The sequence below is a fragment of the Mustela lutreola genome, chromosome 1 (genome assembly GCF_030435805.1).
Source record: "Mustela lutreola isolate mMusLut2 chromosome 1, mMusLut2.pri, whole genome shotgun sequence".
Taxonomy (NCBI): Eukaryota; Metazoa; Chordata; class Mammalia; order Carnivora; family Mustelidae; genus Mustela; species Mustela lutreola.
Window position 1 is genome coordinate 26,860,780 of NC_081290.1, and position 27,796 is coordinate 26,888,575.

The window sequence follows — 27,796 nt, forward strand, 5'->3', positions numbered from 1 at the left end:
ACCACAGCTCTGGATGTAGGGCTTATTATCCCAGGTTTTCCCCTTAGGAAACTGAGGATCAGAGGAATTAAGAGACTTACCTTATGTCACACAGTATAATAGCAGCCCGGGTTGGGACTGGAGCTCACATGTGATTCAAACCTAAAATGTACCTGCTTCCAAATACTGTGTCCTTTTCACTATCTGCACTGAAGTCTTAATATTTAAAAATATAAAAAATATATAAAAAATATTAAGACAAATTCAGACTCACTTAAGCAGGTAAGGATCAAATAAAACAGCCATGCTTACTCTAGTTTAAAAAATTAAAAATGAATCTCATGTCAAAAAAATTGGCCAACTGCTATCAGATTTTAAACTAGCTTGTGCCAATCCAAAATATTATGCGATAGAGAAGTCCAGTTAGTCTAGCTGTAGGCTACTGCAGTTTCCTAACTGATGGGCCTTGGCCCCTGGGGGTACCTGAATTGGGTAAAAGGGTCACTAAGATATTTAGACCCTCAGGCCTCAGGGCAACGCAGTGCGAAGCTGGAGGCCGTGGCCCCAGGCAAGTCCGCCCCACTGCGCCATTCAAGGAGCACCCGTTGCCCTGTGCGCTGCAGCATGGTGTGAAGGGTGCGGATAGAGAAAATTCGTCTTTAAGTAGCTTTGCAGTAAGTATGAGAACTGATCTCTGCTCCTCATATCCCAATCCCTGAAGCCAGTTGATTTTTAATGTATTTTATAATTGACTTAAAAGGAACTCTCTGGTATTATTAATCACACACAGAGCATCAGGGGCCAAGTTTTCAAAATAGTTTGCTGTAAAATAAGCAGTAGAGATAAATCATAAGCCCCACTCTGTGTTCAAGTCTAACAGTATTCTGCTGTGGTCACTTTGAACTGTGCAGATAAGAAAATCGATACAAAAACGGATCTGCATTCAGCCTACGCACAGTTCTCTCTGATAGAGCAACCAGATGCCTTAGAGATTACGAGCAGTCATTAAAGTGTACTGAAGGAGATGAGCTTACTATATAATACTAAGTGCAGTTTTTAAATGAGGGGGAAAGTGAACTTTATTTTTTTTTTATTTAAATCCAGTTAGCCAATATATAGTACATTAGTTTCAGATGCAGTGTTCAGTAAGTTATCAGTGACCTATGACACCCAGTACTCATTACCTCATGTGCCCTCCTCAATGCCCGTCACCCAAGAAGTGAACTTTCTGACCTCTGAGTGTTATTAATTGTTGTGATAGTCAGAACTTATTTGAATATATGCAGTGTCATTTCATATTTGAATGATGTTCAGAAAAATCCGTTGGAATTTTCATTCAGACACATAGTCTATTTTTAATTTCACATTCTTGTCTGTTCTATTTAGATTTGCTTGGAAAGTCTCTAAATATTTTTGCAAAAACCACAAAACACTATGTTACAAAGTATTATTTATTGAGTATAATTCACGAAGCAATCTATATTTACTCAACTCTTTGAGAAATACTTGTGTTTTTGATACATCTCCATTAAGTGCTTTTAACATGAGAGGATATTTTGATGTTTTTACAGGACTGTAAAGGTAACAGGTACAGTATTTTAGGACACTTTGCAGGTAGCCTTTGCCTTTTCACTGAGATGTAGACCTGGAAAACTCACGGGAAATGAGATCAGGAACAAACCGTCCATTTCACTTGCTATCTATTTTGCATAATGGTAAAACTTCAGCTCCTCGTTCTCACCACCAGATGGTATTTTTCAAAACCCGAAATGTTAACTTTGCCTCTTTCTCCTGGTTGTTCATCCCCTGCCTTGAGCACTGACTGATAGGACAGGAAGCGGACTCCGGGAAAGCAGATAGACAATGACAGGCTCCCAGGAGAAGGGGGGTAGATTCGTGTTTGTGTAAGTAACCGCACTACTTCAGAGAGAGGTCGCAATGATGAGGGAGACAAATGAAATAAAAGCCAAGTATTTCAGAAACCATCAAACAGGCAGCTGGGAAAATGCAAAACAACACAAGGGGGGTGCTGTCTATATATGGTCTGCAAGATTTAAATATATCCTTATTTGTATTCTTTTTGCGTTATGACAAAAATGAAATAAATTTTGTGTGATAGTTCTAATGATGAAAGGTGGAAGTTCTACCTAGCTTTGAAATAATTTTTTTTAAAGAGGGTAAGAATGTTTATGGTGCTTAACTTGACGAAAAGAGACCACTGAAATGCTGATATTTTTAGAAGTCTTTTAAAAAGTGTTGAGGGGGCAAAGACTACAAATTATGCCATATAAAAATTAACCTCTGTTTTGGATTGCTAACCTGATTTTCAGTTAATTCAGTTTGTAATAACTATTAATGATCTCTCTTTACAATAAAGATTCTGCAAATTGTTTGCTGTTGATTTTTTAATGATTAAAACTCTGGTGGGTTTCTGCTTAATCATACAAACATGATAGATTTAACTATACCTTGAGTCTACTTAAATACATTGGTGTTTACGTAATCCATCTGGAATCCTAGAGCTCATCATTCGAAGCTGTATGGTTGCTATTTGGATAGTCCTATCCTCTGTGCATTGCAGACTGCCTCTCTCTAGTGTCTCTTCCCTCCGTGTCGCAGGAGAATATGCACACTGTCACTGTGGCAAGAGGCCAGAACCTGGAAGATGAAAGGGCGAAGGTTTCCAGGGGCAGGGAGGCTCCAAGGGCAGATGGGTGGAGCTTTAAAGGCTCAGGTCTAAATCCCCACCCACCTGGCTGTATCCAGACAGAGACCCGTTTGAGAACTACCCAAGGACCAGAAGGTATGCCTTAGAAACTGCTACTGTTGTTGTGTTCTTCCTATACCTTATCAAACATACCTTCTGCTTTCTTCTAATTGTTTTAACTTCCCTTTTATAGAAGAATGGCCTCTTGGTTTCTGTTGTACTTTCTGTTTTTTCTAGAGCCTTCCTATCTCACTCTCTGACACACACACCTCCAGTATCTCAGCTTCCTCATACTTAGGCTTGAATGTGTCCATTTAAAGACTGACATTTTACCTAATTGTTTTCCAGTTTCCTTAGAAAGTTTTTCTAGAGTTCTCAGGAGTTCTTTACCTAGTACATGAAAGTCTGTATACAGTACGCATAATTTTTCTTTACAAATCAGTGTCTTTCATTTTAAGACAAAGTTATCTAGCTTTTTGAACTCAAATTTATTAGTTAACATATAAACCTCAACTTAAAAAGAACCAGGTCAGTGAAAATTTTTAACATGCTCCCAATAAGTATTTGTCACTCATATGTTTCTCTTCAGTACTGCAGAATAAGGTGCCTGTGAATGACCGTGTTCTGGGATTGCTCATATTGTTACATTCACAAGGTCTACACTTGTATTTATGATGATTGCGGCTTTGAATATAGAGACAAATATCCTTCTGGCTGGACAAGTTAATTCAATGTCTGGTATTGTGTAAGAAGTACGCCATCAAAATAAATCACTGCTCCATGCTGTAGGGCACCGTTACGGTTCGTGGACACATGTACCTCGATTTAGGTGCCCTTTAAAATGTAGGAGAGTTGACCTTGTATAAAACCAAAGTTTAAAAGTTACATGTTTCATTTCATTCACTCCGTGCACTTATTTATCCAAACAGGATAGCCTTGGGACAGACTAGAGACTATTGAAAATATAAAACATGGGGAGAAGGGAGAGGAATTATATATATATATGTAGTTCTTCTAGTCATTAAAAAAAAAAAAAAGTCTCTTGTGAATGGATCTCTCTCTCTCTCTATATATATATATATATACACACACACATCTATATTTGGAAATATGTGAAATATATATATTTGGAAAACATGGCCCTTCTGGGAACTTACAGTCTTTTGGGGAGTTTACTATCCATTTTCTTTGAAAATTTTTGTGTATACACATTTAGCCATTGTAGATACTTACTTTAAAATTTTCAATTGCTTCTCAAACTTTGATGAAAATGATACTTGATATTTATGTATCTCATTAAATCCTGATGGTGCTGATGCAGAACATCATTTTTATAACCCATTTTGCTTATGTTGTGTCTAAATTTCAAAATTTAAAGTCACAAAAAATGTAAATTTAATTTAATTTTTTAAAAAATCAAGAGTCTCCTTTGTGAGTTGAACTTGCCCTTCATATAGTTCATAGTTTAGTGTAACTGGATGGCTTGTCACTCACATAATAAACCACATAGCTGATTACAGGTTGTAGATAAGCATAATAGACTTTGCTCAGTACTAATGACCAGCAAAAAAACAGAAGTCTTTAATCTTGGTAGGTTTTCCTCCAAAGCAGACTGCACAGTGAGTATACTTGGAATAACAGACACAGAGGTGAGGACCAAGTGAATATTTTCTAGAAAATCAGAGGAGTTATTTCTTTAAATTGTGACATAAATGTAATTGCATACTATAGCTTTACCATTTTGTTAAAGCCTTTGAGAGAGAGAGAGAGAGAGAGAGAGAGAGAAATCGAGTGTGGTTGGGGTGGGGAGGAGGGAGAAGAGGAGGGAGAAGAAGCAGCAGACTCCGAGCTGGGATTGGGACCTGAGCCTAAGGCAGACACTTAACCGACTGAACTACCCAGGCACCCCATAGCTTTACCATTTTTTTTTTTTTAAAGATTTTATCCATTTATTTGACAGAGAGAAATCACAAGTAGGTAGAGAGGCAGGCAGAGAGAGAGAGGAGGAAGCAGGCTCCCTGCCGAGCAGAGAGCCCGATGCGGGACTCGATCCCAGGACCCCGAGACCATGACCTGAGCCGAAGGCAGCGGCTTAACCACTGAGCCACCCAGGCGCCCCAGCTTTACCATTTTTAAGCTACATTTTAATGCCCCAAGTTCTAAGAAATCAAATGCACTTAAATTGACAATCAAGGCAAAATAATTTTCCTAAACCTTAAATTGAAATTTGAATTTTCTGCTTCTTCGACGTTAATTGTCACATACATTATTTTGAATAAGGCCATTCATTTTCCTTTCTCTAGGCATTATGAAAAACCTACATTTCCGAGTCCTAACAATGCTAACAGGTCTTTATTTTACTGGAACAATGACAAACCCATCCAGAAAAGGCAGTATTTTATTCAGTTCGGAGTGTCAATGGAATGGACATCTTCTGACAAACTGTTCTTTTACTGGAAAGCATGATACCCGTGCGGACATGCCCCGGGCAGCGGCCACACTGGATGCAAGTGCCAGTTTCCTTAGGGATCTCATACAGTCTCGCGTGAGAAAAGACCGGAATATAAAACATCTGGACCTCAGTAACAATCACATTTCGAACATCAGCTTAAGCCCTCTTGCACACTTCCACACTTTGGAAATACTAAACCTCAGCAACGGTTCCATTCGCTCGCTCTCTCTGGATCTACCCAGTGCCAAGTCCTCATGGGGGAAATGCCACAGAAGCAGCGGCAGGCATGGGCTTCTGTTTCTAAAGTTGTTAATTCTTCAAAGAAACAAACTCACTGACATTCCCAAGGGTAAGTACGATTTTAAGAGATGGGCTAGCCCCGAGAAACAAGGAGATGTTCTATGCCTGTAAGAATCCCATGTTTGTTGTCAGTTTTGAGGAAATTGCTAAAAGTAAAGCAGTTTCATCAGGACAGATAAATGAGTTTCTTAGCGGAATTTCAAGTTAAAATATGTGGAATTCATAGCCAATGCAATTGAATCTCTCATCATTATAACTTACATTAATGTAATAGAGCTTTGTTGAGAGAGACTAGGAAGTATTTAAGTGCTAAATAATCATGACTTCAGATTATCTACATTATTATCATATATTTGTTATTAAATATAGGAAGTACTAAGAAATAACTAGTTTATATGTTTTCAGTGTATAGCACAATTCCAATTAAGTATGTTGCCATATTTATAATTTTTGTTTTCTTAGAATACGTTTTGCATCAGCTTGGAGGACAATGGTGTCCTCCAAGTGTAGACGAGAAATATGCTAATGTTGTATGATCACTATGTAAACTTTCTCATTATAAAATCAAAATCAGAATTCTTTATCCTGGTTTCTAACAGGATACTCCACATATCCTGTTGTTTAATAAATTCTCATGGCTTCTGGCATTCAGTAATCCACATGTTGGACCTCCTTAACTAATCACCAATATTTTATTAAGAAAACATATCAGATTCATAATCTGCAACTTCCTTTGCCTTTTTTAATACCCAGGAGTGCCAGACAATTTCCTTTCCTTGTTTATTTTTAGTCTTGGTCACTATTTGCTAAGTATTTACCTTATATGAGACATTCTGCTAGAAAAAGAAAATGTAAGGATATTGTCTTTTTTTCTCCATCCCAAGTTATGCATATTTCGTTTTTTTCTTATTTTCCATTCTTTCCTTTCATATCTTATTGTTTTGCTTTTTCCCCAGCCTTTGGTCTTGTTTGAAGCATCATTTTGGCAATAGCCTGCCAGGTGAAGGAATGACTATCCCAGTCATCAGATCAACAGAATTATGTGGGAAAGGGAAGAATCTTCCCTCCCTAAGCTTTTTCATAAAAGCAATGTGCAGGATTTTCAGTGTGAAGTATAAACTAATTGCACCTTATTTGATAATTTTTATTGTATTCTTATTTTTAAAACCCTGCTGTTTGTAGAACATTAGTAATTTTAAAAAAATTTAAAGGAGAAAACTTTTAAGTCCTTCATGTTATACAGTTGACCTTGGTACAGATCTACTTATATATGGATTTCTTTTTATAAGTACTACAGAACACTGTAAATATATTTTCTCTTCCTTACAATTTTCTTAATAACATCTACAGTATATAATACATACAACATATAACATATTTGTTAATTGACTTTGTTATGGGCAAGGCTTCTAGTCAAAAGCAGGCTTTTAGTAGTTAGGGGGAGCTAAAGTTATATGTAATTTTTTTACTGTGCAGGGGATCAGCACCCCTCCATCCTGTGTTGTTCAAGGATCAACTGTATATATTCTTTAAGTCTATTCCTCATGCCTATGTGCATATTTTTCTTTCAAAATCGGATCATACTTTCCATAATATTTCATAATTTGTATTTTCATGTCACAGTCCATTTTGAACATCTTTCTATAATTAAGCAATCTCATAAATAGTATTTTATATTATTGAATAGCTTTGATATATACATACATTATAACTGGGTTAATCAAACAACATTTAGACTACTGCCACTTTTTTGCTATAACTCTGTGATGATCATCATGGTAGCTACACATATGCATATGATATAACATAATTTTAACTAGTATGGTAGATGTGAATTTCAACCCATAAGTTCAAGTGTACTAGAGAAATAACCTTCTGATGTCTATACCCCAACATAATTTCTGATTCTGAGCTCGCATTCTAGTAGACTCAGTTAGGGATGGGGTGTGAGATGCTTGTACTTAGTATCAGTCTTCCATTAGCTTTCCTCTGCTTTTCTCCAAATTTGTACCACAGCTCTAGAATCTTATACCCTGACAAGGCATCAAAGTGTGCATGTGCATGTGTCTGTGTGTGTGTGGGCATGCGCACACGTGCATTTCTGTGCGTGTCTCTCCGTCTACGTGTGTCCCCTACCAACCCTGCTAGCCAGAGAACATTTCTTTTCAGTTTTTTAGTTCGAAGAAAATTCTTCACATTTTTTTGTTTCTTCAAAACACTCTGTCTAGATCTAGAAATTCCTTTCGTCTAAAGGTTTAGGCCTTTGGAAACAAAAGCCAGAAAGACTTGTAGACTCCTCTGTTTTCTGCCTTGCCCTGTGCCTCCCCTGGGGTAGTTAACACAGAGCCTCCTTTCTGGTTGAATAGGGAGAAATGGAAAAAGAGACATAGAGATAAAAGAGCAATATGTCAAAATAATCTCCCATCACTTAACTTCTCTCCTTAAGGCAGATGTATTCCCCAGAGCTAATTGGAGGTCAGAGGGACTACAATACCATTTAAGGACCAAACACCCCTATCCTATAAAATACATATACAACCCCATCTTTCTTTTCCAAGTTGAATTTCTGCCTCCCCAAAAGATCAGAAAAAATGTTACACTTACAAAAGAGAAGAAAAGGTGATGAGCCAGTCATGTATCTGAAACTCCATTAGAACTCTAGCAGACGAAACCGTAGAGAGATGAATGAAACCAGCTGATAGTGGGAGGCCAATGTAAGCTCTGAATCTAACTGGACATAATTCAGAGCTCTTTTATCCATAGCATTTTGTGACTTGGATTATTTTCCTCTAATCGCCCTATCCTTCAGCTGAGCCCGCCTGTAACATCCCTTTGCCATTCCACGATTCTGTGACCGTCGCTCAGTCACCCTGACTTTGAAATCCCATTCTGGAGGGGGAAAGCCGGTAAAAGAAAAGGGCGATGCTGCCGGGAGTACCTTTCTATTTCCGACCCTCCCTTTGTTCTTTGATTCCTTTGTTCTAAGCCTGGTTAAAGGCAGCATCTGGGGGCCCCTGGCTGGCTCAGTCGGTACAGCATGCTGCTAATTATCTTGGGGCTCTGAGTTTGAGCCCCACATTGGGGGTACAGTTTACTTTAAAAAAATTTTGGTTACAAAGGTAACATATTGATAATATAATATTTACTCATAGAATTGTAGTGAGGATTCAAGGAAAAATGTATTTCTTTTTTTTTTTTTTTAAGATTTTATTTATTTATTTATTTATTTGACAGACAGAGATCACAAATAGGCAGAGAGGCCTACAGAGAGAGGGGGGGGAAGCAGGCTCCCCGCTGAGCAGAGACCCCCCCCCCCAATGCGGGGCTCCATCCCAGGACCCTGAGATCATGACCTGAGCCGAAGGCAGAGGCTTAACCCACTGAACCACCCAGGCGCCCCAGAAAAATGTATTTCAAGAACCTACTGGAACATGGTGTTTGGCATAGTAAATGGTAGCTATTAAAATATGGGAACAGTACTTTGTATACATGTAAAGTACTTTGCAAATATTAGTTATTTTTTTCTGTCTTGGCACAAACTGAGAATAGCAGTCTATTTAGAAACAAATTATCCATTCGGTTTTGTCTGAATCTCAAGTTATCTTCTAAAATGTTCAATAGCTATTGCAGTGTGGAAGGCCTGGCCCACATAATTCATGAGCTGAGACTCACTTGTGTCTGCCTGTTTATAGAAGTGCTTGCGTTCATCAAAAATAATAATAAATCAGAGATTCTCACAAAGTAGCAATCAAACAACCGGCCTTGTAACACATGTGTGCTTTTTTTTTTTAATTTTTTTAAACATATAATGTATTATTAGCCCTGGGGGTATAGGTCTATGAATCGCCATAACACTCACCATAGCACATACCCTCCCCAATGTCCATAACCCCACCCCACATGTGTGCTTTTATAAATCCTGTCTCACGTCTTCAAGCGGTGACAGCTTACAGAATCCATGAAAAGTCGCTTTCACTCGGGAAGACCCACCTTTGCAGGAGCAAAAGCTCACACTGACTCACCCAGACTCAACTGATCCCCTGTCATCAGAGTCAGCTGTGATGTCACCAACAAGCTTCCCGTTGGGGAAACACCCAAGAGAAGTGCCAGCCAATGCAATTTAACTTTCTGATTCAATTCCACCTTGCTCCCAGATCTTTGGAGTACAGTGTTAATAGCAGAAAAATCAGTTTTCAAACAATGGGATCAATCTCCAGTTCAGCTATCCCACAAGCAGTATTTTGGAGTGCCCATAGAGTACCTGGAAATGCAGAAGGACCAACATCTTCCTGGGATTCCAATTAGGTTGACAGACCAAAAACTTAACACATTAAGTTCTGGAAACCAAGAGATAAATGTGTTAAAATGAGACAAAATAATACCTGTCTTTTGAAACTGGTGGAGGGAAAAAAACAAAAAACAAAATACAAAAAAACATAACTAGTGTATGGTAAAAACAAAAGTATGTTATAATCTATTTCATATTTCTTCCCGATTGTTGTTGAATTATGGAAATACCAATAAGCTGTATTTTCAAAACCGGGTCAGGTTCTAAAATAGCCACATGAACGTATGTCAGTAAGCTAAGAGGGCCTGGTGTTTGGCTCACCTATATAAAACTGACCACCTTGAGGGCTGACCTAATGAATAAAATATCTTGCCTAAGACCATTTCAGACTCTTTCAATTCTCAATACTCTTTGAACTTAAAGCCATAACTCCCTGAATATCATTGTTCTATGTTATCAGATTATCACTCTTAGGAGAGCATTTAAGAAGTTCATAGTCCAGGGGCGCCTGGGTGGCTCAGTGGGTTAAGCCTCTGCCTTCAGCCCAGGTCATGATCCCAGGGTCCTGGGATCAAGCTCCGAGTCAGGCTCTCTGCTCAGCAGGGAGCCTGCTTCCCTTCCTCTCTCTCTGCCTGCCTCTCTGCCTACTTGTGATCTGTTTGTCAAATAAATAAATAAAATCTTAAAAAAAAAAAAAGAAGTTCATAGTCCAAAGGAACATTCCTAAGGCAATTTAGTGTCTGGGTGTACCCTCTATGGCCTTTCTTCTAAGAGACACTGAGACAATTTCTTAGAAATAATAAAAATGCCTCTGGCTGCTTCAATGCAAAAACTAATCAGATTCCTGCCTCCTCTGGCTTGTGTGATCATCGGAAAACAGTTCAATAAATAATTCCTTCTCCACAAAAGTGCCTCCATATTTTCCTCCCGATGTTCAACTCCCCTCTCTGGAAACATGGAATCTACCTTCCGATGGCCACGCCCCAGCTGTCACTACCTCTCCCAACTTCTTTTGTTCACCTGAGTACCCTCTCAACATTGATTCGCCATGCAAAATTTTTAAAAGAACACATTTCCCCATTGAGAAACGCACCCAAATACTGTGGAAAATTTGCTCAAATTTCCCAACCCTACTCTGGGAGACCCTAAGCGAACAATGTCATTTATAGGACCCCACCAGTTCTCTTAATAGAATTAAACCTTAATTCTCTGAAATTGGAAATAGATGGAAATTTTTCAGGTAGGAGCTATAACTGAACTTAACCGTCTTAATTCTTTTTTTTTTTTTTTAAAGATTTTATTTATTTATCAGAGAGAGAGAGAGCAAGCACAGGCAGACAGAGTGGTAGGCAGAGGCAGAGGGAGAAGCAGGCTCCCTGCTAGCAAGGAGCCCGATGTGGGACTCAATCCCAGGATGCTGGGATCATGACCTGAGCTGAAGGCAGCTGCTCAACCAACTGAGCCACCCTGGCGTCCCAACAGTCTGAATTCTTATCTGCAGAGTTTACCTTCCTCTTGGGGATCTTAGCTTGATATTATGAAGGGAGTCAAATAAGGGGGTATCCTCGTAACTCTCTGCCTTCAAAGTCCCTATTCCCACCCCCACCCCCACCCCCGCCAACCCATGCTTAGAATGTTCTGGTCCCATTCTTCTTATTTACCCTTATACCTCTTATATTACTCTATTTACCTGTTAACTGACCTTAAACAAGACACTTAACCTATACAAAGCTGCCTGGTTCTTATTTTTAACTGAGGATGATGGCGTATACGGGGAGGTTATGAGGGTTAGCGACAGTGCTTGTAAAAACTTTAACACGTAGAGTGATGATACATGTGAAACATTTCTCACAGCATCTGGTACGTAACAGGTGCTCGAACAATGTCAGCTCCCCTCTAGTGCCTTTTGATCATCCTGAGTCTCTAATTCTCTGTTCCCCATCCCAGTCTTTGCTGTGATGGTCATTTCTGTGATCTGAGGTACAATGGGTGATTTCCATTCTCTTTCTGCAAAAGTTCAGAGTTCATGTGAAGTTCAGAATACCCATCAACTATCTTGTTGTTGGTTAGACTTCTGGAAGTCTGAACATTATCAGAGGCCCCCGCTCGTCTGTCTGCTTTGCACTCTTTGATCTGTCCTTTGACTCACTGAACCACACTGACCCATGAGACCATCACTGCTGTTGGATAATGAACTGGCTGCATCCCCAAAGCTCCTCATGCCCTTTATGATTTATCCTTCCCACCCATCCTCTCCCTTCAGTAACCAATGACCTCCTTCCCGATACTATATATTAGTTTGTATTTTCCATAAGTTTATATTCATGCAATTATATTATATGGGTTTTTTTTGGTATAGCTCCTTGCATTCAGCATAATTACTTTGAGATTCATCCATGGCATTGTATGTATTAAAAGTTCATTCCTTTTCATTGCCAGAATTCATTGCATGGATATACATTTACCTGTTTGTGGGCACATTGGCTGTCTTTTTGGTTATTATAAATAAACCTGATAGCTAAAGGGATGGAGAAATATAAACCATTAAATGTTCCTGGGTGGCTCCACTGGTTAAGGGTCTGCCTCTGGCTCAGGTCATGATCCCAGGGTCCTGGGATCAAGCCCTGAATCGGGCTCCCTGCTCAGCAAGGAGCCTGCTTCTCCCTCTGCCTCTGCTGCTCCCCCTGCTTGTGCTTTCTTGCTCTCACTCTCTCTCTCTCTCTCTCTCTATTTCCCTCTCTGTCAAATAAAATCATTAAAAAATGATAAACCATTAGATAAACACTAGCCAAAAGAAAAGTGGAGTGACTATATTAATTTCAGACAAAGGAGACTTTAGAACAAGAAAACTATCAGGGATAAATAAAGCACTATATAAAGGGGATAAAGGGTCCAATTCTTGAAGAAGATGGAATAATTTTAAATGTGAATGTGCCTAACAACAGAGTGTCAAAATATGTGAGGAAAAACTGACAACTCAAAAAGAAAATTTTAAAAATCCACTATAGTTGGAAACTTGCAGCACTCCCCTGCCAGTTGATAGATTAAGCCGGCAGGTAATCAGTAAGGATGTAATTGACTTGAATATCACTATCAGTCAACTTGATTCAACTGGCATGTATGGGATACTCCCTCCAACAATAGTAGAATATACATTTTTTTCCACTGTACATGAAACATTTACCAAGACAGATCACATTCTGGGCCCATAAAGCACAACTTAACAAACTTGAATAAAAAACAGAAAGCATGCAAAGTATGTTCACAGATTACAATGGAATTAAACTGGAAACCAGCAGCAGAAAGCTACAAACCCCTCAAATCCCTGGAACTTAAACAACACATTTCTAGATAACACATGTGTCACAGGAGAAGTCTCAAGAGGGATTTGAAAATATTTTAAGCTAAGTGAAAATGAAAATTCAGTCTATCAAAATTTGTGAGATATGGCAAAAGCAGCAGTTCAAGGGAAATGTATAGCATTAAAAGCATCCACTGGAAGATAAGTCTAAAATCAAAAACATAAGTTTCCACCTTGAGAAATTAAGTAAGAGCCATGTGTGCCTAAAGCAAGCAGAAGAAAAGAAATAATAGAAATTGCAGAAGTAATCGATGAAATTTAAAACAGGAGAAACAATGGATAAAATCAACGAAGCCAAAATGTGTTTCTTTGAAAAAATAAAATAAAATTGATAATTCTCTAAACCAACCAAGCCAAACTAACCAAGAAAAAAAACTTAAGAAGACACAAACTGCCAGTATCAGAGATGAGAGAGGGATTATTGCTACTGTTCCTATCAACGTCAAAAGAATAATGAAACAAAGTCTTTGTGGTGATACATGCTTTCATTTCTCTTGGGTAAATTACCTAGGCAGACAAGGCCTGAGTTGTATGTCAAGTAGATGTTTAACTTTTGAAGAAATTGCCAGTGTTGTATGCAGTGGTTGTATCATTTTAAATCCCCACCAGCACTGTGTAAGGATTTCAGTCGTCCTACATCCTTACCCATACCAGGTATGGGCCATCTTTTTAATTTTAGCCATATATCGTTGTGGTTTTAATTTGGATTTCCCTAGTGACTATTGATATTGAATATCTTTCTGTGCGCTTATTTGCCATCCGTTATGTCTCTAATGATGTATATAAATCTTTGGCCAGTGTCTATTTTTTTTTTTTTTAATTACTGAGTTTTGAGTGTTCTTCATCTCTTCTGCATATAAGACTTTTCACAGATATGTGATTTGTAAATATTTTCTCTCCCAGTCTGAGGCTTGAGTATTTTTTTTATTTTAATAATGTCTTTCACAGAGCAGAATTTTTAATTTTTGTGAAATACATTTCATCACTTTGTTAGTTTATAAATTGTGTTTTGGTGTCATATCTAAGAAATCTTTGCTGAATCCAAAGTCATGAAGATTTTTCTATGTTTTCTTCTAGAAGTTTTGTAACTTTACTTTTTTACATTTTATATTTTAGGTTTATGATCTATTTATATTTAGGTTAAAATTTAGGATTTTTAAAAAATATTTTATTTATTTATTTGACAGAGAGAGAGACAGAGAATGGGAACACAAGCAGGGGGAGTGAAAGAGGGCCAAAGCAGGCTCCCCACCAAAGCAGGGAGCCCAATGCGGGGCTCGATCCCAGGACCTTGGGACCATGACCTGAGCCAAAGGCAGACGCTTAATGACTGAGCCACTCAGGTGCCCTAAAACCTAGGTTTTTACATTAGGTTTACGACAGTTTTAAAATAGTTTTAATTTTTTGTACGTGGTATGAATAACATATAGAAGTTTTTAAAGACGGGCGATTATTCCAACACCATTTATAGAAAAGACTATTTTTTCTATCCTTTTACATGTATCCTGCTCATGTTCCTATATTTAAAGCAGTTTTCTTGTAGGAATTGAATAGTTGACTCTTGAATTTTTATCCAAACTGGGAATCTTTGCCTTTTATTTGGTATTTTTAGACTGTTATTTCTATCTATCATCTTGGTATTTTTTCTATTTGTTCCTTCTGTTCTTTGTTCCCCCTTTTATCTTTTTCTGATTTTTTCTGCATTAATTGTGTATCTTTAAAATTAATCCTCTGTATTTAATCAATCCTCTTTAATTAATCTTAAAATTAATCCTCTCTATCTCCTTTGCAGGCTGACTAGCCATACTTTTTTGCTGTTGTGGTGTTATTTTGTGGTTGCTTTGGGATTTGCAATACACACCCTGACATCACAGCCTGTTTTATGTCGTGTTATACTGTTGGCCTGTAACACAAGGAACTTACAACTATATTCTTCCACCTCTTTTCTCCTGGTGTTTGTGCTCGGATTGTCATACACAATGCTACATATATATTGACCCCTACATATATATTATAAGTCCTACAGTCCATGTTTACTATTTTTGCGTGTGTGTGTGTGTGTGAAATGTTCATGGTTAAACGGTAACAACTAAAAGACCTGAGCTTCAATCCCGGCATCACAGCTCCACCTACTAAGATATGGGTTAAGCTCTTAACTTCACTGCACCTAGATTTTGTTGTTGACGAGATGCTAACAATGTCCAGGGCTTTGTGATGATTTAAAGGAGATGTCTGGGAAGTGCTTAGAGCATAAAGAGAGTATACAATTAAACAGGAGTTTTGTTTTGTTTTGTTTTAAACCACATTGTTTATTTTATTTTATTTATTTATTTGACAGAGAGATCACAGGTAGACAGAGAGGTAGGCAGAGAGAGAGGGGGAAGCAGACTCCCTGCTGAGCAGAGAGCCCGAGGTGCGGCTCAATCCCAGGACCCTGAGACCATGACCTGAGCTGAAGGCAGAGACTTAACCCACTGAGCCACCCATGTGCCCCTAAACAAGAGTTTTTAAATGATTTCTTCCAGGGTACCTGGGTGGCTCAGTGGGTTAAAGCCTCTGCCTTCAGCTCAGGTCATGATCTCAGGGTCCTGGGATTGAGCCCCACGTCGGACTCTCTGCTCAGTGGGGGGACTACTCCCCCTACCATCACCTGCCTCTCTGCCTACTTGTGATATCTGTCAAATAAATAAGTAAAATCTTAAAAAAAAAATAAAGTAGAATGATTTCTTCCCTCCACTGAACTCCTAGGGTCCGTGTTCCATTCAAATTAAGCAACGAGACCTTACAGGAACTGTAAGAGTAGCATGCTGGAGCGTAAGGGCTCGGATAACCAGGAACTTTTTCTCATGTGTATGTCTTAGCACTCACTCCAACACGAGGATGCTGTGCTCTGTTTGTCCTCAGCACTAAGTGCCTGGCTCCTAATGTTTTGATTGAGTTGTTGTAATGATCTCTTAATCAGTTCAGCTGTTGTGAACATATGATAACATCAATGTCCGACTATTTACATTAAGTCATCATCTCTGCATAATCAATTTGGTAACGAGTACCTTGCAGACTGTAGACAAGCAATACTCCCTTCTGGAATTGAACCAACCTGTTCTGCTAAGTAGCAGCTGGTTGGAGAAACAGACGACCTATGAGGGGCACCAGGGTGGCTCAGTCGGTCGAGCGTCTGCCTGCGGCTCAGGTCATGATTTCCAGGATCCTGGGATGGAGCCCCACCCACATCGGGCTCCCTGCTCAGCGGGGATTCTGCTTCTCCCTCTGCCTCTGACCCTCTCCTGCTCATGTTCTTTCTCTCTTGCTTGCTCGCTCTCAAATAAATAAATAATATCTTTAAAAAAAAAAAAAAGACACAAACTGCGAGAACAGAGCAGAAGGGAGTTGGGAAAATGCAGGGCATCCTTATGAGACTCTTGTGGGAAATCGGGTTTGGAATTCGGCTCTGACTGGCACCTACTTCCCAGCCTTTGTGCTCTGTGCCAAATGGGCCTCCTGGTTAATCTCTGGATACAAAAACAGAGACTAAAACCCAAGTAAACAATTTTGCCAGAAAACAAAACCTCGCTACACATATTACCTGTGAAAAATAAGCGAATGCCTAGATGTGTTACGGGACCAACAAGAACTGTGGAGTGTTACTACCACTGACCAATCAGTTCATCTCCCTCCCAGCCTTTTTCCTCTGCTTGCTCAGAACATGTGTATCTGTCTGCGTGCGGCTCTTTTCCCTCCAGGAACGCTGGAATCATACTCTGGGCTGTCCTGCAACCCACGGTGACCGTATGCAGAATCCCGGTCTGCTGCGCCGCTGAGCCGGCCCTCCACGGACAGCCCCGCAGGGTGTCCCCATGGTTTCACCGCGATCAACAATGGTGCAGTGAACATCACCCCCTGGATATTTTAATGTGCTTTTTTCTCTTAACAGGACTTCGGAACCTGAAATCATTACAGAGTCTGGACCTGTCGTTCAATGAGATAACGCAGATCGGTCCCTCGGACCTCCGGAACTGCCCGCGGCTGGAGAACCTCTACTTAAAAAGCAACAAGATATTCAGGATTCATCCAGAAGCCTTCAAGGGCCTCAAGAAGTTACAGGTTATAAAGTGAATTTTAGAGGATTTCCAATACGCAGGCAGCTGGACAATTACATTAGAATATTTCTGCCAGAGAGTTTCTCCGCACCCGGGAGTGCTGGCTATTAGTCAAAAACTAGAAGCCTATTTTAAGGCTCAGCCGAAATTGCTGAAGTCTTTCTCTTGCCTCAAAATCAAATGCCTCAGTCATAGACATGAATTTCACTCGAACATAATATTCAGCCGCAAGAATTGGCACATTATTTTTCTAAATCAAATTAAACCCAACTCCCCATTTCCACTTAGCCGTTGGCAGGAAATTCAATCTCGGTGATCCCCGAGGCTTCCACCCCGAGCTGCAGGGTGGGGTCACAGGTCCCCGGGGCCTGCACAGTCTGGAACACTTGAGGCCACTCCTCCGAGCCCCCTCTGGGCGATGCTGAGCAGCCTTGGATGGGACATTGTGGGGCCCTGAAGGCCAGTTGCTTCCAAACCCACACGGGGCGTACATAATAAAAATAATCATAATAACAGCCCATACTTGTAGAGTACTTACTACGTGCCTGTCTCTCAGGCACCTTGCAGTAATCTCATAATGTGCTGACAGCTGTGAACGGAAAGGCACCCCCAACCCCCCAACCAAAGCCCTGATGGGGCTTGGCCACTGCAGCCCCTGCCTCAAGCTCTCTGCTCCACCCTCCCCACTCTTGGTGATGGGTGGGGGGCGGATTACAGTCTCCCTGTGATGCTCCTTTAGAAAGGCCAAAGGGCTTTCAGTGGGACACCTCCTGAGGTCTTAGGGAAAGATTCAGTCCCCCATACCCTCCATCACAGACCCTCACTTTTTACACAGCCCCGCATCATTTCGTAGAAACAAACTGTGAGCCCCGTAGGCAATGTTAGATGCTCTAGTAACTAGATTCAGGAAGTAAAAATAAGCAGGTGAATTTCGTTTAGTAATATATTTTTTAACCCAGTATCCCCAAATATTATCTTTAACCCATGTAACCAATATACAGATCATTAACGAGATATTTTACATTGTCGTTCATGCTAAGACTTCAGAGCCTGGCGTATATTATCCGTACCCACAGCCCAGTGGGATGAGTCACATTTCAGTGCTTGAAAGCCGTGTGTGGCTAAAGGGCCATCATACTGGAGAGTATCGACATAGCTGATTTTTCCCAGTTTTATGAAAAGTGTTATGCAAGTATAGATGGGAGACAAAATTCCAGCTACCACCTGTCAGCCGGGGCCCCCCAGGTCCCTCCTCTACTGAAAGGAGGTGAGTGAGGCAGCGGTGAGGTCGGTGGGCTCTGGGCTCAGCTGCCCGGGTTGAGACCTACCTAGCTTCTGCCACGTTGCCGCCACGCAATCTTGGGCAAGTCACCATGTCTCTCTGTGCCTCAGTTTTCTCAGGTAACGTCATTCCTTTCTGATAGAAGTTCGTGAGATTTCAATGTTTTGATGCACATAACATGTCTTGAATGTACTTGGAATATAGCAAGGTCTTTCTGAATGAAGACTGCATAGAGAAATTCGAAAGTGGCCACAGCGCCCCACTCTCTGAACATACAAAACTGTGCCACTTCTTGCTAAAAATCCTTCTAAGCGTTCCCAACAAGGGCTGGCCCCTGCCTGCCTCTCCAGCCTCGTTGCCCAACACACTCCCTTGCTCTCTTGCTTCTTCCTCACTGCTGAAATAATTTCATTTTAGGTATCGTTCGTTGTTAGTGCCTCATCCTCATAATCTCTTTGAGGACGGACATCGTCATCTGTTTTGCTTTCTAGCGCTCAACATATGTCTAATTCATAACGTGTATCTAAAAACACTTGCCGAACAGACGAATGGATAAACTAACGATGCTCATGAATAGGAAGGTTACAAATTACTACCAAGTTGGTCGTCCAAAACCACACACATACTGTCTCACAAAACATTCTGATCTGGGGGGTCAGGAAGCCAGGCAAGGCCCTGGGTCCTTTGCTAAGGGTATTTCAAGGGGCCACAGTCAAGGTGTTGGCCAGGGTTGGAGACTCCCCGAAAGGTCCAGCTGGAGATGGACCCTCTGCCAAGCCAACATGGGTGTAGACAAGAGGCAGGTGTCAGTGGGCTGTGGCACTGAGGGCTCAGTTCCTTCCTGGCTGTCGGCCTCAGCCTGCCCTCAGTCCTGGGCCACGTGGGCTTCTCCATCGAGAAAAACATGACAAGCTAACACAATGTCATCATGGGAGTGACATCACATTGTTCTGCCATATTTGCTGGCTTAGAACCAAGTCGTAGGCTCTACCTCCTCTCCACGGGAGGAGATTCCTCAAGGGCATGAATATCAGGAGGCAGGACCATTGGGGACCATCTCTGCCACAGTAATTATCAGAGCAGATGAGAAAAGAGCACTTGGCAGTGCTCCCCAACGCCCCACAAATGAGTTGTTGGATCGCCTAGGAACCGCATTTCACATACTGTATACTGACTGTAAGTGTATTTGTGTGTGCAGTTGCCCTATGTCTGTTATTTCCTACGCATTTTTACCGTGCTTTGTAAGTGTTCGGCAGCTCACAGGGAAGAGATGCTACAGGCAAACTAAAAATGTTGTTAGCATAAAGCATTTAGCCCCAAGAAGGTTTTAAATCATCTGCAATTCTCGCCCAGGATCATACCATGTCTCCTTCTCCATTATCCTATCTACATGTTTGCTGATGGCTCTAAAAACAGGTTTCAGAACCTGATGAAACTATCTGGTACCAGAAAGCTAGAATATCAAAAGAGATGTTGTTTTTTTTTTCTTTTTCAGGAGAATGTATTTAGTCCTTACACTACACTCTGTGTCTTCCCACGTAGGAATCTTTCCAGAAGCCAGATCGATTTTTCAAATCATAAAGTCATCATCGTGTTTTGCTGGAATGAAATAGGTTTCACTGGCATTTCAAATTAGCATTCCTTTTCTTAAGCTTTCCCATTCTTCTTGGATACTGTGATTCGTGTAGCAACATTCGATGCCTCCCAATCTTTCTATAATGCACACCCCTTTCCAGTGATGGTGGATGGCTTTTTCTTTAGGCAAATTAGACTGTTCTGCTTTCATCTTTATTCCTCCTGAATCATTTTATGAGTTTTCTCTCCTTGCTTCAGTTTTGTTTTCGGTTCCATGGTTTGTAATATAAGACGCCGGGATGAACAAAATGCAGATGCACTAAAAGGAAAATCACTGCCTGAAACACACCGGAGTATTCCCTTCAGTTGTTGGGCAGTGGGGGGGGGGGGGGGGGGGTGTGGTTCATAAGAAAGCTCTTGATCGCAGGCAAGGCCTGGCGAAGCGAAGTAGTTTTTTCTCCCCCAACCCCAAGTCTCCTTCCTTTGGGAACCTTCCTTTGGGAGTCAAGACTGCTTGGTTACTCGGCACTAAAAAGGTTACCCTCACTGTCTCGGTTCCGGGAGAATTCTGATTCTACACGTGGTGGTCTTGGTCATGGTGCTGTTTGTTTGAATCAGCTCTATTTAGGAATTTATGGAACCCAAGATGCCAATGCTGTTTTTTCCCTGGTGTTTATAAAACAATTGACCTGGGTGACATTCAGCCTCTCTTTCATTCATGGCCATTTTCTCTTTTATGATTTTTTGTTCTTCTACCTACCACCTGGCCCTCCCTAAGCCCCATGCTCCCCGCCCCCTGCTGCCTGCTGCTCCCGGCCTCCTCCCCCCAGCCCTTCCCTCCCAGGCAGTGGGAGCCCAGGCTCTCCAAGGCAGCATGTTCCAGAGGGAAAGGCATGCAGCCCTGGTGCTGGATTAGATCTCAGCTCTGACACTCCATTCATTCATTCCTTTCTCCTTTACTTACTGAGCACCCGCTGTGCACCAGGCCCCAGTACTAGAGGCTTTGTGGTGTGCACTGTGTGACCCAGCCCAGTTTCCTCCTCTGTGAAAAAGGGGAGGGGAAGGTCAAAGCACCCAGTAGAATGCCTGTTGCACAGCAGCACTCTGCAAACAGTAGCAAGAGCTATACCAGCTACCTTCCCCGCTGTATCATGTCATGGCCATCGCCAACTTCTGCAGGTCCCTGCTCTCTGTTTCCAGAGCCACTGAAGACTTTTTGTTCCCCAAGTTCTCCCTCATTTCTGATTAGACTAGAAAAATTAGTCATCTGGTATACACCAGTGGCCATAGATGCAGGGAAATGTACTACTACCCTGGAGATAATTGTTGATCCAAAAGATCTCACTTTGCTACTTCTCAACCACAGTTCTTCTGTGTTCTATGTTCTCATGGCCCAGGATCCTTGGTCACTTTCGAGATCACAATGCTTCCAGAAATTCTAGACCTGGTATCTAATTCTAGACCTTGAAAATCACAGGGAGTCTCGATTTTATCTAAAAGTACAAATTACCACTCATAGGAGAGAAGGAAGAGGAAATGACTGGGCATCTGATATAGGCACCATACTGAAAGCTTTCACATGCATCTAACCGTTACGACCACCCTAGAAGGGAGGCTCCTAAAAAGTGAACAGTTTTCTGAGGCTCACAGAGTTGTTAGGGGCAGAGCAGAAATTGAAACTCAGTGTTCCCTAACTGTCAAATCAGGCCTAAATTTGTATTGCCTCCATAGCAATGTAAGCAATATCTGTAACTATTGTTGATTTTGTCTCTGCATGTCTTCATTCACAGACTGCCCTAAATTTGTTTCTTTTCAAACAGGTTGTAGACCTCAGCAACAATGTTCTGACCGCCATCCTACCCATGATGGTCATTGCTCTGGCACTTCCCCATCTGGAGGTGGACTTGGCCGACAACCCGTGGCAGTGTGACTACAGCGTGGCCGCCTTCCAAAATGTCATTTCTGACTCCTGGAGGAAAACGTGGAATGGCATCTGCAGCGAGTCTGTGGGTAAGTCGGTGGCGCCTCTTCTCCCGGAAATGGTGTCAGCTGAACTGAGAAAAGCACGTGAAATAGTCAGTCTCCTTGGAAACCACGACAGTCCCCTTGAAAGCCAGAGTGTTGATTTGGGCATTTAGTCAGCCACTGGCTGTGTCACAGAAGAGTCACTGGTACCTGTCTCCCTCGGTTCATGAATGATTGTCCTCACGTGGTCAAAGAAACGTAGTTCCAGTGGCTCGGAAATCATTGGATTTGGTCAAAAACAGTAATTTCACAGGGAGACAAAGCCCCAAAATGTCACATTTTTTTATCCCAAGTCTTTTTTTTTTTCTTTTAAGATTTCATTTATTTATTTGAGAGAGTGTGTAAGCAAGAGCACACACAGGAGCAGGGGGAGGGGCAGAGAGAGGGGGAGAAGCAGACTCCCTGCTGAGCAAGGAGCCTGAGGCTGCTGGACCCCAAAATCACAACCTGAGCTGTTCCCAGGACCCCGAGATCATGACCTGAGCTGAAACCAAGCATCCCAATCCCAATCCTTAACAAATAACTGATCAAAAAAGGAACTTTTAAAATGCGAGACATGATTATTTAAAGGGTTTGCCTCTGAAAACACTATATGTTAACTATACTGGAATCAAAATAAAATAAAATGCATGCTAACCCTATGAAAGTATAATCCTACTTTATATGTGTGTGTCTGTGTGTGTGTGTATACACACAAAACACACATATTTCAAAACTATACTTTTCTTTGATTTATTCCCTGACATTCTCCCAAATTGCTAGACTAGGTTACTAGAGTTGAACATTCTGGAAGACTTTTGTTTGCCATTAACCATCTGGACTAAATCTCCCAACTCCTAACTGGATATGGGGCTGGGGGAGTAGGGTAAGGTTTTTTGTAATGAGTCTTAGACTCTATTCCATTCATGACTCACGACTACCACTTAGGTCGAAAAATGGCCATGCTTACCAGGTTCCGAAGAAATCAAGATCACAGAGAAGTCTTTTTTTTTTTTTTTTTTCCCAAGATTTATTTATGTATTTGAGAGAAAGAGCATGAGGGGGCAGAGGGGCGGAGGGGCAGGGGGAGACTCTTCAAGCAGACTCCCTGCTGAGCACGGAGCCCCACTCAGGGCTGGATTTCCCCACCCACGAGATCATGACCTGAGCCCATCATCGGTCAGTAAAGCTGCTTGCTGTCACAGTGTGCCCTTGAGACATAGCCAGGTGAGGGCTGAGGGGAACCCACAGAGCCTTTCCTCCATGTCCGCTCACTGTGTTTCCCCCCCACCCCGCTTGCAGGGGATGAGGAGGCATACTGGTGGACCCCCCAAAGCAGAAGTTCCAGGGAGACCCACCTTCCTCACCATCCCACGAAGCCTGTGAAAAGCCTCCCGCCCGGCAGAGCCGAGAGGCCCCCGGCAGGTGGGTTTGAGCACTCCGACACCCCAGCAGCGGTGGGCGCCCCGGCCAGCGGGAGGCCCCACCGGCGGTCCAGGTGGGCTAGGAGCCCCAGGGATGTGCCCGCGGCTGGCAGAAAGGGAGCCCCTTCCCAGGACCTCGCCCTGGCCGTCTGCCTGGCTGTGTTTATCACGTTCTTCGTGGCCTTCTGCCTGGGGGCTTTCGCCAGGCCTTTCATTGACAGACTGTGGCACCAGAGATGCAGACGCAAGGGGCCCAGCTCGGACCGCGCGGATAACGCGGATAACGCGGATAACGCATACTGGAATGAGGGCTTCTGCAGCGACATGGAAGCTTCAGGGAAGGCCCAGCACCGGAGGACAGATCGGCCCCTCCAAGAGCCCGCCGGCCCCCGCGCTGCTGTCATCCCCGACGGAGCCACAGGAGAAAGCAGGCGGGAGCAGGGCCACCGGCGGAGCGGGGGGCTGGGCAGTGACAGCAGAGGGCCAGGAGGGGAGAAGGAGGACATACTTCTGAGTGACCATGCAGTCCGTCCCGCTCCCCCAGGACGTCCGAATGCTGGTCCTAACCAACGAATTCCAGCAGGACAGGATCACATCCGCAAGGAATATGTTCTCGGGGAAGTAAATTATGCGACTGGGGCCCAGGAAGGTTCTCCCCGCACGCCTCCAGGAGAAATGGCAGCTTCTCTCTCCAAAATGCAAATGCCTGTGAACGCACAGAGGGCTGGAGAGAATGAGCGGTTCCCTTTGGAGTTTTCCAAGGAAATGCAAGGGGGCGGTTACCTGAATTTGCTGGACACACAGCAGCAAAGGCTCCAGGAGACCAGCGCTGAGGAAGGGCCTCCTGCCTCCCACAGCGCAGTCCCACTCAGGGACTGGGGAGAGCAGAGCCCTGCGCCACCCATCTTTCCTCCAGGCTGGGGCCATGACCCGCAGGTCACTCCTGCTAACGTGGAACCGGTACAGAAATGGGCTCCTTCGAGCCCTCAGTATACAATGGACTGCAACTACGATTCTGATTCCGATGAAGGGTCTTTATTTACTCTAAGTTCGACAAGTTCGGAGGGTGCAAGAAATGAGACCGAAGAAGAGACTCGCGGCAGGGAGAGCCATGGAGCCAGCGAGCCCCCGGAGGATGGGGACTCAGGGGTGAGGAAGGACCATGTTACATCACTGGAGGATCCTGACGACCATATCCCCTGCCAGAGGATTCTGGAGGAGTGTGAGAATCAGGAGGATTGTTTTGCAAAACCTCTCATTTCTGGTCCAGACTCTGGTTTGTGTGAGACTCATCTGGAAGGTGCCTCTGACACGGATACGTGTGAGGGTCCGTGGACCTTGCCTGCATTGCTGGGCGGTAACAGCCCCTCCAGTGATGAGCTCCCAGGCACAGTGCTCGGTGATTATGCCGCAGCTCTCCTATCGGAGACGGTAACATGGCATCACTCACTGAGAGACTTAGAGTTTTTCAATGCAGATGTCATACCACAAACACCGCCATGGCCGGCTGAAGGTCCCTCAGACCCTGACGAGAGCAACAGTCATGAAAGAGACTCAGACGTTTATAAACACGAAGCCTGCCTTCAGGAAGTAAACACAGTTCAACATGATATTCCTCTCAAGATCACTGCAGGTGAAACCTCGCAACCCACACGACAACATTCTGAAGGGGGCCACAGGAACTCCCACCCGATGGACACCGATGCGAGCCAGGGGATCGTATGCCCTCTGGAGGACTCGGATTCCAGAAAGGTTAGAAGCCGAACACAGGTGTTACAATCCAGTAGCGATGAGCCGACTCTCCAGGGTGAAAGAGGAGAGGGGGATTGTGCTGAAAACGGTTCCAGGAGTCAGACACCGTCATTTCAAGAGCCCCCAGATGAACCCAGCTCACCAGGAACACGGGAGCCAATCGCTGATAGACAGGGGAGTAAATACTCAGAAGCGAACCTGCTGCAGTCAGAAACAGACCATGTTCACGTCCACGTTCAAAGGCAGACCCGGGGCCACCTGCGGGGAGCTGGCCGGCTGCACGAGGGCCTGCTCTACTACGATGCGGAACTTGAAAACCAAAGGGAACTCAAGTAACATCTTGCGTTCAGATCGAAGCCCTTAGACAGACCCAGATTTTCCATCTGGGTCTGCTGAACAATCTTCAACACATTCTGCACAGAGAACCGTACAGCTTTCTGGAGGGTGATCACCAAACTATAAAGTGACGTTTAGGGAGGGTTCAGAGGAACTCCATATTTTTTCATAAGTTATGTCAAAAGAGAGACCATTTTGTAGATGGAAATGTAAATTAAAAATCAGTCTTCAAGAAAAGAAGTGGCATTTTTTGTAAAAAGGAGAAGCTATCCTGCCGCTGTCCTTCATTCGCCCTTCCTTGGCGACCTCCAGCCTGGGCTGTCAGGAGCTGTGTTCTCCTCTGTGTATCCACCTGCTGCTCTGGCATTTTCTCCACTTCCTTCCCGACACTCCTTGTCCACCTCGGTGTGCCCTCTCAAAGAGCATTCCTCAAAGATCTAATCCGTCTTCTTCACATTCCGTTCCGCTCCCCCGGTCCGCTGCTTCACAACCGGCCCCACACAGACCACGCCCACATGTGCCCCATGAGGCCCCGCCTCCCTCCCCAAGTTCCAGACTCCCATTCTCAACCCCAGTAGTGCAAATCCACATAGATCATCCCGGCACCTAAAATTCATCATTTTCCTTTACAAATATGATCTCCCACCGTCTCTTTCTTGTTCAAAAATATCATGACATCCACCCAGGAAAGAGACTAAACTTGCTGTCCTATCTCTGACTCTCTGTCATGCGTTTCCTGTATCTGAGTGACCTCTGAGCTCTACGCGGGGGGGGGTGGGGGGGGGTTTCGTGTATGTCTATACAAGGAGACATTTCAATGCGGCAGTCTGGAGAGAGCCAGGCAGTTGTTGTCAAACCAGGGTTTGCCCCGAAAGCACCCTTTTTCTTCTCAGAGTGTATATTTAGGGTAGATTACGATGGGAGTGGACTGAGTTTGGGAAAAGGAACTAACCATCCCCCAATCCACGTGGTGGCATCGCCACTAGCCTCCTAGGACCTGGCTTCTCAGTGACTCTTAACTTTGCCATCTCCACTCTCAACCTCCAAATAAGGCACACCCTTATCGAGCTCCTAGATTATTTGAAGTGACATTATTTTGGTGACATTTAGTACTTCTCCTGGCCCGCACTCCCCACCCCAAAAGTCTTACATTCTCTTCATCTCCCCACTAATCAAAAACCTTCGATGCAGGCACCTGGCTGTTTCAGTGAGGAGGACACGCAACTCCCGATCTCTGGGCTGTCAGTTCAAGCCCCGCATTAGGTGTAAAAAGACAAACAAACAAACAAACAAAACCCCAAGAACCTTTGATGCGCACCATTGCCTATATAAAGACCGAATTCCATAATCTAGACTTTTCTCATGACATTGTCACTTCTGCATACATTCTGCATTCTGGTTTATATCATGTAGACCAATCATTTATTCATTTATTCATTTATTTTGCCAACCTCTGAGACCTTCAGTGGTCCCTGATCAGTTTCTCCCCTGTTGCTTGCCATTGCTATTTTGAAATCTCCTTGTCCTTGAACTTTCATTGCGAATATTTAGGCTGTCAGAAAGGAAGCCCCCTCATTCCCCACCCCACTGCAGTACACATTATGACTATCCACGTCTACACTCCTCAGCTCTGAGCTAAGAAGTCAGCATTCTATGGTCAAGGTTAATCCCTCCGGTCAGCTTTTGCTGCAGTCCTGGGCACAGATCCATTCGTGTTTCCCATTCCTTCACTTCCAAGCTTTCCCTGTCTAGTGGCTCCTTCCCACTGGCTAAAAGCATAGTCAAGCCCCTTCAACATTAAAATAAAAGGAACTGGGTGGTTCCGTTGGTTAGGCATCCAACACTTTTTTTTTTTTTTAAGATTTTATTTATTTATTTGACAGAGAGAGATCACAAGTAGGCAGAGAGGCAGGCAGAGAGAGGAGGAAGCAGGCCCCCTGCTGAGCAGAGAGCCAGATATGGAGCTGGATCCCAGGACCCTGAGATCATGACCTGAGCCGAAGGCAGAGGCTTTAACCCACTGAGCCACCCAGGAGCCCCTCTTTTTTTTTTTTTCAATGATTTTATCTATTCATTTATTTGAGAGAGAGAGAGAGAGTACAAGCGGGGTGAGGGACAGAGGGAGAAGCAGACTCCCCACTGAGCAGGGAGCGGACACAGGGCTTGATCCTAGAACTCCAGGATCATGACCTGAGCCGAAGGCAGATACTTAACTGACTGAGCCACCCCAGGCACCCCA

At 43.1% G+C, this 27,796-nt stretch overlaps 1 protein-coding gene across 2 annotated transcripts; it reads left to right on the forward strand.

Moving 5' to 3' along the window:
• Window positions 1-589: 589 nt before the first annotated feature.
• LRRC66 (leucine rich repeat containing 66) lies at window positions 590-25,797 on the forward strand. Of its 2 annotated transcripts, none has more exons than XM_059161593.1 (5): window positions 590-2,782; window positions 4,990-5,487; window positions 17,019-17,188; window positions 21,862-22,051; window positions 23,348-25,797. In XM_059161593.1, exons 1-5 carry the CDS (start codon window positions 2,605-2,607, stop codon window positions 25,555-25,557), a joined length of 3,246 nt encoding a protein of 1,081 aa, XP_059017576.1. In that variant the 5' UTR covers window positions 590-2,604; the 3' UTR covers window positions 25,558-25,797. The 2 variants fall into 2 exon arrangements, with proteins under 2 accessions (XP_059017576.1, XP_059017585.1); XM_059161602.1 differs by lacking the exon at window positions 590-2,782 and adding an exon at window positions 2,832-4,305.
• The last annotated feature ends 1,999 nt before the right edge of the window (window positions 25,798-27,796 follow it).